The sequence below is a fragment of the Nomascus leucogenys genome, chromosome 12 (assembly GCF_006542625.1).
Source record: "Nomascus leucogenys isolate Asia chromosome 12, Asia_NLE_v1, whole genome shotgun sequence".
NCBI classification, from domain to species: Eukaryota; Metazoa; Chordata; class Mammalia; order Primates; family Hylobatidae; genus Nomascus; species Nomascus leucogenys.
This window is the reverse complement of record NC_044392.1, coordinates 102955762-102968655: the sequence shown is the minus strand read 5'-3', so window position 1 is coordinate 102968655 and position 12894 is coordinate 102955762. Positions and strand designations below refer to the sequence as shown.

Sequence of the window (12894 nt, the reverse complement as noted above, 5' to 3'; positions counted from 1 at the left end):
CCTGGCCCCTCCCTCCAACTTGATGGTCATACTTTCAAGCCATCCTACTATCAAACCCTGCTTTTTTCAGAGAATGTAGAACCAATATATTGAGATACACTACTTAATCCCAGGAACTATTTCACATGTGCTGTGTCATTTAAATCTCACAACAACCTTGTAGGTAGGCTATTACAGTCTTACAGACAAACAAACGGACTCAGAATCTGATAAATTTTTTCGGTTAATGGAAGCTGGCTAGAAAGTGACACATCTGCTATTTAAATCTAGTTCTCTCTAATTCCAAAGCTATTAACCATTTTTTTCCCTACTGTTTTGGCTTTTACGAGGTTGTTTGTTGTTGAAATTAAGTGACAAACTCATATCTATTACATGAACACTGAGGTTAATTGCAGGGTGGCTTCATCCAGCCAGGGTACTCCATATGTCTATAGACCCCCCCCATCAAGGAATGGTGAGGATGAAACTTTAAGATCCCCCCTTCATCTAGGAGTTGAGAAGGGTAGGTCAGATTCTTGGGTACTACATATTTAAGAACTTTCTCAGATGAAAGGAAGCTGGGAACAAAGTAAGAAAGAATACCTTTTAGGATTCACAAAATTATGAGAAGTCAGTCACATACATTAGGTCAGCTTTTTAATGTATTTGCTCCTTTTCTTATTCATTGACCCGTGAAAGGAAAATATCTTGGTCCTCCAATATCACTAAGGAAAACTCAAGCTGGATATTGCTTAGGGCAGACCTGCCTCCCGTTCTATTCAAAGTCACAGAGCATTACAAGAAGCGTATTATTATTATTGTGCTTAAGTCAGAATATTAAAAGAGGAGCCCCAAAATATCTCTTTAGGTTCATCCCGCCTAATTCACTTTGCCTTTAGGCAGGCTTTGCCAAGAATTTTCTATTCACAAGACAAATTTCTAATGATTGTGTTCCCCATCCTGTAAAATAAAAATATTTTTCTTTTAAACTTTTATTTTGAAATAATTTTAGATTTACAGAAGAGTTGCAAAAGTAGTACAGAGTTTTTACGTACCCTCCATCCAGCGTCCCCAAATGTTAACATTTTATATAAGCATGGTATATTTATCAAAACTAAGAAATTAACATCAGTACCTTCCTATCAACTAAGCTTCAGACTTTGTTAAAATTTTATCTGTTTTTCTACTCGTGTTCTTTTTCTGTTTCAGTATCCAACTGAGAACACCACATACACCTAGTCATCATGTCTCTTCAGTCAGAGGACACAGCATTTAATGTTGAATAGTAATAATGGCAAAGGTGTGGAAGACTCATACGAGGTTGTTGTGGGTGGGAGAGAAAGCATATTAATCAACTTCTTAACATTTCATAGCTAAAAAAGAATTTCTGAGTCTTTCCAGGAGGAAACAGTATGGGAAGAACGCCAGGAGTCTTCCCAATTGCCCTGGTTTCTACTTCTCCTAAGGATGAGATTAGGCGAGTATCATTGTGGTGCAAGACAGCAGCCTCTTGCCCCCTCTCTGACGTGTCCTCAAGCAGTGCCTGCTTTCCTCTGCTTACTCCTCTGTGCAGTAAACTCACTAGAGAAGAGCATTTTTAGCTCTGCAAAGGGAAGCCCACAGTCCTCCAGCGGCTCTCCCTTAAGTAGAAGGATGAGTCAGTTCGTATGAGGTAGTACAGAGGTTTAGGGTGAAAAGCTAATATTTTGAGACTCACAATTCCACGTATTTTTTGTGTTTATTTTCGTACTAGTTAAAATGTAAAAAGATCAAGGGGTATAATTAGCACCTGCAGAACCTCTAGCAGAGATTGCCATCTAGGCTACGGTTTGCTTGCTTTTTGGTATAATGTTAGGTAATCTAAATTGTTGAAAACTGTTTTCTTCTAAAGACATAATTAAGAAACATTTCTGTAAAATAAAGCACTAATATATTATCAGAATTCTTTATGCAACAATTTAGTAATCATATTATATATACACGTGCATGTATGCACGTGTATATACGTGCATATTCTGACTAATACACTTTTACATGTGCTTATGTGTCTATGTACATACACATACATAAACTTATGTGTGTATATATGTACTATGTATGCATATACACATGCATATACATATATGTACATATATACACATACACATAGATGCTTATATACAAATATACACATATATGCAAATATATACATACATATTTTTTATCCCATGTGTCATATATATTGGATAGGGTAGGTTGTACTGTGATAACAAACCGAAAATCTCAGCAGCTTAACACAATATAACCTTATTTTCTACTCAAATTATGTAACTATTTTTGGTTGCCATGGGACTCAACTCTAGAGTTACTCAGAAACCCAGGCCAGCAGGGGCTTTACTATGTGGTAGCTGCAACATTTAGAACATGAAACTGTCTCGATCACCAAAAGAAAGCCTGGATAATTGAACATGAGATGTCTACAGTCACAGCCACACATATCAAAAGTAATGGAAAAAAACCACAATTACTTTTGCACCAACCTAATAATTTTCATTTACAATTTATTGGCTAGATCTAGTCACAATACTTTATTCAGTTTCATGGAAGACAATAATCATATCCTCTAGGTATACAGAAGAGGGGAATAAAATATTGGTAAAAAATATGTATAGCTGTTTGGGAAAAAACTACCTATTCGAAATGAAACTATTTTCCTTCGTGCATAAGTCAGGGTAAGTAACACCAGTAGCTATAACAAACAACTTTTAAATTCCAGTGACTTGAAAAATGCTTGCTATGTTAATTATGTTTATTATGTTTGCTCATTTGATGACATAATGCAGTTGGCAGGAGATCCCTGCTCTAAACAGTCAGATTGGGACTTTAAAGCCTAACATTTTATGACATAATAAACACTGGAAAATGACAACAATAAAGAAGTGACAGTATTTTTCCTCTAGATTCAGCGAGTGAGATGATTCAACTACTTTGTCCTTTAACAAATTAAGTGAACAGCACTCTGAAGGGGATTGCTCAGCCACTAATCCCCTCAGTGCTGAAGTACTGTGATTTCTTTTTTTTGGGGGGTAGAAAATAGCAGACTGATTCATAAACCGTTTTCTGGAAGAATAACGTAGTCATTCTGGCTTATCTAAGTTCTGGCAAGACCTGTTATAAAAACTTTAGAGGAGTTTTGTAAGAAAAATTTATTTCCTTAGCTTTCCTTCCTTATCTTCTATCTCTCTTGCCTTGTACCTAGTGCTAAACCTTTCAGCTAGTCCAACACATTTGCTGCCAACTGTAGCTGAGGGATTCACATACCTCTTGTGTCCTTAATATATAATGTCCAATTCCTCAGCGTGAACAGCTTGAAGTTTGGGGCTGTTTGTTCTCCCTTTTCTTAAATAAACAAACAAAAGAAAACCTAACTCAGTAGTTTTAAAACTTGTAAATAACTTGTAGATTGAAAAAAAAAACCAAGATCCACGAAACTTCAGGATTTATTTGAAATTGAGACCATTTAAATATTCCATGGAACTAAGAAAAATATGTACAAATTTCTTCCAAAGTTACATTATCCTCAAGGTAAGAGTTGTTTGGAGAGATTCCTGGTCTCGTGTGAGAAATTCTTCGTGTCCATTCTGGTCCAGCCATCAGTTATCTTTCTGACCTTGAGTGAGAATTGTCTACTAGATCGTTCTTTGCCCTTTCAGCTGTGATGGTTTGTAAGGTGTTGACTAAACTGGCTGCAGTAACCTCTATAGTGTCCTTAAGGTTCCTAGATTTTCACTGTGTAACCAGAACCATGCATCTGAAATAGTCGACTAGCAATCTGGGTCTGTATTTTTATTAATTCTACAGTTGGTTGAGTTTAATTGCTGTGCCAATGTTCAATGTTTAAAATCACCTGATGGCAGGCCCTTGGTTTGCCTCATTCTCAGTGCTATGTATTCACCTCTTTGTAGTTAATTGCAAGATAGAAAGTAGAATAACTGAATAGGAACAAAACCTGGGAACTCCATTTTATAGAGTATTTATACAAATAATCTATGTCTAGGCAGAAGAAAAGATATCCAGAAACATTAATCCTCTAGCTGAAGTAAATAGGGCATTATAATTACTATGATAACAAACAAAGGCAATGGCAGAATGGAATAACAACCATCTATCAATTCTGGGAACAAAAAGTGCAACACCTGACCAGTTCAAGCATTTGGTATCACATGACCTGATGTCTGAATATATTAGTTAAACCTAATAAGACAGATACACTTTAATGGCAAAGACGGTGTGTTCTGTTTTTCTGGTATATTCACCAGTATCAACTAATTATGGATTGAGAGCACATTATTCAACTTCTCCAAATCTATTTAAAGCTTCTGTAAAATTACTGGGTTTGCATTAGATGTCCTTAAAAGTTCCTTTTAGCACTAATCATCCAGTCCGTTTCTCATTCTTTGATACTTATGTCATGAGAGTCTTGGGAGCAGACAGCTTTTCACGTCTTTCATTCAATACAGTATCTCTACATAGAACCAACAATCTTTGTTCATTCATGTTTTAACAGTATACCACTGGGATTATGATCTTATGTTTTGATTTCTTCTTCCTGACTTCTGCATGCATTTATGTAATATTTTTTAGCTGAATAATTTACAGTGGTAGATTCTGGATCAGCTTTCTTATTGCTTGACTATGGTTCCTAGTTCCAGTTTTATGTAAAAAGGTTACAATGAATCATGAGCAAGTTGGTGCTTTTGTTTGCCACTTGGGAGCTCTGACTCTCAAGTAAGATGTCTGGGTTTGGAGCACTTAAAGACAGTTGCACACATTAAAACATGTTTTTGAGGGCATGAATTGTTTACCAGAATGCTTGATTTATTCTCCTCTCTTCACGTTGTTTCAGAGAAGTGTTGCATATCTCCTTTACCCTGTGTGATCAAATAAGTGAATGACTGTGTTCATGATGAGGTGGAATATAAACAGGTCCAATGCTTCCCTGGGGTATCATTCTTAGGTGTAACTTGTGAAATCTTTAGCTGTCTTAATTCCAGGAGAAAAGATAAAGGCACATTTAAGTGATAAATGCATTGTTATAAGGCAAGACCACATACTAGCATCACATAAAGCCTTTGTATGATGTCTGGTTGTTCAGGCATATATGACACATTGAGTACAGATGACTGAGCACAGCAATTGTATGAAATCAGATTAATGTGTCCCAAAGTATCCATTATAGAACTATCTCAGGAGAAAGACCATCATTTTAATGACTGGGAGTAGAGGTAAATAAAGGTCAAGTGAGAATGGAGCATATCTGAATTGCAGCTCTCTTGACAGAAATTTACTATGATTACCATAAACTTTCTATCTTGTTTTTATAACATTTACCCCTCCTTATTTTATGTCTTATTGTCACCACTCCTCCCAATAACACAACTATAAAGTTATTTTTCACTTTGGATTTGACTCTATACAAATCCTCTGAGCATTTTCATCTTGAGTGTTGAGAGGGTGTGTTTTCTTAAGGTTGTACTAGATAATGCCATCTTGCTACTAAGTGTAGAGCAGAAACTTTCAAGAACAAAGAATAGCTTTTTAGGAAAGGCTTAATCAGTTGTGTTTCTTCAACTGAGTGATGTACATAGGATCACTCTATGAGATTAGAAGCCAGTCTCCTGGTCAGCAAAGCTCAAAATGACACAGGAGAAATGTAGCACTATCCACTGGTAAGGTACAACTGACCTTTCTATTGCTGTTGTGTTATAAAAATGAGGGACATTATTTTAATTTAAATGTCAACATTCAAACTTGAAATGACATAGTAAGCATAAATATTCACCATGATATACATCAGAGTCCTTGACTCAAAGGCAGTGGATAATATTTTCCACATTATCTTGACCTTCTGGGTATATAATATCAATCAAATATATTTAACAGAAAAAATTCCTAAGCCAGTATGTTTGGTCGTCAGGTTCATAAAGAGGGGAATGATGGTAATGAATTTTGCCTGAGTCTGGGTAATTCCCTAGCCTCATGGGAAGCTGTGTTGTGCCTGAATCCATTATTTTTTATTCGTTCTACTATACATGTCATACTACACTCCAGGATCTGGGGATGTGAGGTGAACAAAGCATGTTAATTCAGGTCATAGTCAATTCCTAAACACTATAGATTGATGTATTCTGAAATGCCTAAGTGCGTTCATTCATGAAAAAATATTTATTCGGCCCTAACTACCTACAAGGAAACAGGTGCGTGATATACATCAGTGAAGCGAATAAAGATTTTAATCCCTTATGGGGTATACAGTTGATACGGTTTGGCTCTGTGTCTCCACCTAAATCTCACCTTGAATTGTACTCCTGTAATTCCCATGTGTTGTGGGAAGGACCCAGTGGTAGATAATTTGAGTCATGGGGGTGGTTTCCCCTACACTGTTCTCATGGTGGTGAATAAATCTTGCGAGATCTGATGGTTTTATCAGAGGTTTCTGCTTTTGTATCCTCCTAATTTTTTTCTTGCTGCTGCCATGTAAGAAGTGCCTTTCACATCCCTCTATGATTCTGAGACCTCCCTAGGCATGTGGAACTATAAGTCCAGTTGAACCTCTTTTCCTCCCAGTATTGCATATGTCTTCATCAGCAACATGAAAACAGACTAATACAGTAAATTGGTACCAGTGGAATAGGGCATTGCTGAAAAGATACCCCAAAACGTGGAAGCAACTTTGGAACTGGGCATCAAGCAGAGGTTGGAACAATTTGGAGGGCTCAGAAGAAGACAGGAAAATGTGGGAAAGTTTGGAACTTCCTAGAGACTCGTTGAATGGCTTTGACAATAATGCTGATAGTGATACGATTGATAAGGTCTAGGCTGAGGTGGTCTCAGATGGAGATGAGGAACTTGTTGGGAACTGGAGCAAAGATGACTCTTGTTATGTTTTAGCAAAGAGACTGGGAGCATTTTGCCCCTGCCCTAGAGATTTGTGGAACTTTGAACTAGAGAGAGATGATTTAAGGTATCTGTCAGAAGGAATTTCTAAGCAGCAAAGGATAGGAGGTGACTTGGGTGCTGTTAAAAGCATTCCATTTTAAAAGGGAGACAGAGCATAAAAGTTCAGAAAATTTGCAGTCTGATGATGCAGTAGAAAAGAAAAACCCATTTTTCTGAGGAGAAATTAAAGCTGTCTGCAGAAATTTACATAAGTAACAAGGAGCTGAATGTTAATCTGTAAGACAATGTGGAAAGTATCTCCAAGGCATATTGTAGGTCTTCACAGCAGCCCCTCCCATCACAGACCCAGAAGCCTGGGAGGTAAAAATGGTTTTGTGAGCCAGGCCCAGGGTTCCTGTGCTGTGTGCAGCCTAGGGACTTGGTGCCCTGCCTCCAACAATCTAGCCATTGCTAAAAGGGGCCAAGGTATAGCTCAGCCCATGGTTTCAGAGGGTGCTAGCCCCAAAACCTTGGCAGCTTCCATCTGATGTTGAGCCTTCAGGTGCTCAGAAGTCAAGAATTGAGGTTTGGGAACCTCCACCTAGATTTCAGAAGATGTATGGAAATGCCTGGATGCCCAGGCAAAAGTTTGCTGCAGGGGTGGGGCCCTCATGGAGAACCTCTGCTAGGGCAGTGCAGAAGGGAAATGTGGTGTCAGAGCCCCCACACAGAGTCTCTACTGGGGCACTGCCTAGTGGGGCTGTGAGAAGAGGGCCACTGTCCTCCAGACCCCAGAATGGTAGATCCAATGACAGCTTGCACTGTGTGCCTGGAAAAACCACAGACACTCAACTCCAGCCATCCATGAGAGCAGCCAGAAGAGGGTCTACACCCTGCAAAGCCACTGAGGCAGAGCTGCCCAAGACTATGAGAACCTACTTCTTGCATCAGCGTGACCTGGATGTGAGACATGGAGTCAAAGGAGATCATTTCGGAGCTTTAGAATTTGACTGCCCCACTGGATTTTGGACTTGCATGGGCCCTGTAACACCTTTGTTTTGGCCAATTTCTCCCATTTGGAATGACTGTATTTACCCAACACCTGTACCTCTATTGTATCTAGGAAGTAACTGGCTTGTTTTTGATTTTACAGGCTTGTAGGCAGAAGGGACTTGCCTTGTCTCAGATGAGACTTTGGACTGTGGACTTTTGGGTTAATGCTGAAATGAGTTAAGGGTTTGGCAGACTGTTGGGAAGGCATGATTGATTTTGAAATGTGAGGACATAAGATTTGGAGGGGCCAGGGATAGAATGATATGGTTTCGCTCTGTGTCCCCACCCAAATTTCATCTTGAATTGTACTTGCATAATTCCCATGTGTTGTGGTAGGGACCCAGTGGGAGATCATTCGAATTTTGGGGGTGTTTTCCCTTATACTGTTCTCATGGCAGTGAATAGGTCTCACAGGATCTGACGGTTTTATCAGGAGTTTCTGCTTTTGCATCCTTCTCATCTTTTTCTTGCCACCTACATGTAAGAAGTGCCTTTCACCTCCTGCCATGATTCTAAGGCCTCCCCAGCCATGTGGAACTGTATATCCAATTAAACCTCTTTTTCTTCCCAGCCTTGGGTATATCTTTATCAGCAGCATGAAAACGGACTAATACAACAGTCTACTGGAGAAAACAAAGAATAAACAGTAAATATAATTTTAAAATTTTATTAAGTGCTAGAAGGTGATAAATGTATTTTTTTTTTTTAAAGCAAAGGAGCATGGTAAGGGGACTCAGGAATATGGCACTGAGGGAGCAGTGGAGAGGGCCATGTACAGTTTACAGTATTAAGTGGGGTTGTCAGGGTAAACCTCGATGAGAAGAATACATTTAAGTGAAGAGTTGAAGGAAGTGAGTCAGTTCGAATGCATACTTGGGAGAAGGTCCAGAGGAGGGAACAGCCAGATCCATTGCCCTAAGGTGGAAGAATGCCTACATGTTTAAGGAGCAACAAGGATGGCCAGTGTGGATGGAGTGAATTGATTCCTAACATAAACATGTGAATGTCTTCTAATACCAAACTCAGTCTCTGAGGGTTGAAAGATTGGGTTCAATTAGCCTACAACACGATGAAAAAGGAAGCGTAAATATTGAGCATCTAACATATGCCAGACACCTTACATGTTTCCTTATTTCATCTTTATATTAATGTATTGAGGCAGTTATTATAATCACCATTTTACAAACTGGGATAATAACATGTAGGTAAGTTATCTGATAAGAGCAGTGTCACAAAGCTGTGAAGTAGTGAAGATGGATTCGTAGGATTCCTTCAAATCCTAAGCTTTTTGGCTGCAACATCCAACCTCACTAGTGTTCATTGTGTTGAAGTTCAATTTCTAAACAAAGTAAACTGAAAATATCTAAGGATTACTAATACTCAGCTCCAGGGATAGCAAACCGTGTCACATTGGCTACTGGGTCCAGAAGTGACTGGGGCTCCCTGTTGTTTGTTCTGTTACCCATTTCCCAGCATGCCTTTTCCTGTTTACAGGAAGAGAAGTTATTGAAGGTGACCTCTGTACAGATCACACACATCATTAGTTGCAAACAAGTCTTTAAAATCACCCTCCAAAGAAAGTCACATGCCAAGTCTCCTGTATGCTAAATAGTGTTCCCTTTAGGGCACATTCCTGAGGAGTCATCTGATAGCACCTGCCTCCTTCTCCTCCCAGCATGTAACTGCTATAGGTATTCTGGGAGCAGTCAGCTGGGGCACCCAAATAACAGCTGTTGCCAGCAGCCCCCTCAGCCAGCTGCAACCAAAGGTTGAAATCTACCTAGAATAATATCATATTTTAACCCTACAAGCAGCTTTTAGTATAAACTGCAGATGTTTATTCTACGAAATTTCAATTTTGACCAGCGTGAAATTTGTAATCCTTTCTTCCCTAAAGACGTACGTTATCCGTTTTCTGTTAAACCCTTTTGTTTCCTGTGCTTGACCATCTCTCTAATTGCACTAGATAATAATAATAATTGAGATTACAGTTTTCTGCACACACGTGCATCATACACACACACTTATTTACTCACTCATGCTCTATCTTGTTTCACGTAAAACATGTAAAAATGTCTGTGTACATATAAGGTGACAAGATTAAAGCTGAATCCACTGACTAAATAGCCGAGGTTTGAAGAGGAAAGCAATGGCAGGTATACTGGTAGGAAAGATAAAAAGAATTAAAATCAGTTTTTTGGAGAACATGGTATAGACAAGCTCTCATGCCTACACAATTAACTTCCTAGCATGAATTTGTGCTACTGTGGAAAAGAGGTGAAAAAGCTAGTACCATGGAAAAAACTGGACCTCACTGTGTTCAGTCTTAGCACAGTGTTACAAACAAAAGCAACACAAATCCAACTCTGATTAGACCTTTGTGTTAGTCCGCTTTCACGCTGCTGATAAAGACATACCCAAGACTGGGCAATTTACAGAATAGAGAGGTTTACTGGACTTACAGTTCCACGTGGCTGGGGAAGCCTCACAATCATGGCAGAAGGCAAGGAGGAGCAAGTCACATTTTTCATGGATGGCAGCAGGTAAAGAGAGCTTGTGCAGGGAACTCTCGTTTTTAAAACCATCAGATCTCATGCGACTTACTATCGTGAGAACAGCATAGGAAAGACTTGCCCCCATGATTCAATTGCCTCCCGCTGGGTTCCTCCTACAACATGTAGGAGTTGGAGAGGAGATTTGGGTGAGGACTCAGCCAAACCATATAAACCTTCAAAAAGAATGAATCCAACTTCCATCCCCTATTGTGTGATGAACTAGACACTGAGCAGCCCTCCAGTGGTAGCACAATTAGATTGTGGCTAATGTATTACAAATATACCTTTTGAATACATTCCTGGCTGTCATGAAAATAAGAAAATAAGCAACTCTTGACAGACAGTAGTCTTTGTTCTTGGAACTACTTTATGTCTGAGTATCTACTGTAGTGTCACAGATTATTATCCTTCAGGGACCTTGGAGGAGCTACTGCTCTTTCTTATGGACAGTCCATAAGATTTTTCCCCGATAGGTAAGGTGTCATTTATTTCTTGGTGCTTTCACAATTTTTTATTTTGTCTTTAGTTATCTTCTTATTTTGATGTGGAAACTTCATAGTTTTAATAGTATGATCATGTAAGAGAAAAAATGGCATTTATGAATTTCAATCATTCCTTTAATTCAGGCTTGTTTGTTTAAAAAACAAACAATTGAAATATTTGAAGATTAAAACAGAAACTCAAAATTTTATTAAGGAGAAAAGAATTCAAAATTTAAGTCCCAAATAAATCGTTGTGTATACAAACATTTAATACAAAGCTTTAATTACAAAGCTTTAATTACAAAGCTTTATTAACTAGCTAGTTAAATGATATTAAGCTTGTGGCTGGTAAATTAAAAGCAAATAAGAATCAATTTCACTTGAAAATAAAAGCTTTTGGAAAAAGGTATGAAGCAAGAAGTTTATCTACTCCCTCTTATATTGGACATTTGCAAGGATGGTTTTAATTATTTAGTAAATCCAGACATTAAGAATTTGTAGTAAAGAGTACACACTGAAGCTATGGGTGCTCTGGGAGTGGTCAGCTGAGGCACCCAAATGACAGCTGTTGCCAGCTAATAGAAATATACTTAATATTAAAACAAGCAAACAAAGAAAGAAATTTGGGAAAAATCAGGCACAAACCACCAAAATGATTTATTTCTTTTAATTGTGATGTGGGCTGACAGAATGAAAATTAATAATCATAAAATTTTTAAATAAAATTATTAGCCTTTTGCATTTTCTGTTGAACAGAACCCTAATCCGAGGGCATTTACTTTTCAAGCCAGATAGGATTTTGCCAGTTTCCCAAGTTAACTCCCTGATGATACAAAAAAAACTAATGAATGGCTCAGAGTTTATGAGCCTTTCTCCAGGACAATTTGTTTTATTGAAATAATTGGGTGGTCCAGAACTCTGAAGAATCCTTGTCATTTTTCAAATAAAATTACTCATATTTTTGGACAGTTTTAAACTGTTCATTTGCACTATTTTTCTCTCTAATATGACATACCATTTGGAATCTAAATTTTGTTTTTATATTGTAATTCTGCTTTAGAGAAAAAATATATATTGGATACAAATATGGACTGGGTACGTTTATTGCAAGCTATTTTTTCTTCCATATTTGTTATTATGAGTAAAAACTTCTATGATTCTTAATATAATGCATTTTCCTGTAAAAAATTTATTCTTCAATATGTAGTACTTACACTTGGATGTTACCATCCTTCTTGGGCTATTATTATCAAATATTAAAGTATTACTTTCATTTCACGAACTTCAGTAAGAAAAGAATGAAATTCAGGGCTTTGCACATGAAGCCAAGCAGATGCCTGTGTTTAAAAATAATAAACATAATGAAAAATTTCAATTGAAATCTAAATAAATAAATCTATGCATTTGCATGTACCTTTATTTCTCTAGTCTATGTTAAGAGGAAAGCCAAATAGAAAGATAGGAAAACAAAACAAACAAAAAACCCTCTGACCTATATATTACAGTTTTAAAAGCTGCATTCACTAGATCTCAATATTTGAGGAGGCATTTCTTCTTAAACGTCCAGAGGAATTTGTATGTTAACACCAATTTTTTGTGTGGAGGTGATGTATTAATATGATCTGGTATGTCTTAGAAATGTCTCTCTCTTTTTTCAAACTGATTATGACACCCACCCATTTCAATAAATTAGCATTATCATCTCAACCAAATTGTCTTGCAGTGACATCAGATTCTATTAATGCATGAGCTATGTTTGAAAAGTAACTAGAATTAATATTTCTGTTTCCTATCATCCAAATTAGCATTAATTGCACACATAACATTTTGTTTACAGCACTCACCAGACAGGTAATAATCCTAGTAAAGACATGGATAGGAAAGGTCCAGAGGAAGGGAAGAGATAA

At 37.6% G+C, this 12894-nt stretch overlaps 1 protein-coding gene across 1 annotated transcript in view; it reads right to left on the bottom strand.

The window, feature by feature from the left end:
- Window positions 1-1511: 1511 nt before the first annotated feature.
- The window catches only part of PTGER3 (prostaglandin E receptor 3), a 198409-nt gene continuing 187026 nt past the window's right edge, over window positions 1512-12894 (bottom strand). The window contains exon 3 of the mRNA XM_012500503.2: window positions 1512-1619. Coding sequence (XP_012355957.1) covers window positions 1512-1619 — 108 coding nt within the window. The remainder of the gene's footprint in view (window positions 1620-12894) is intronic.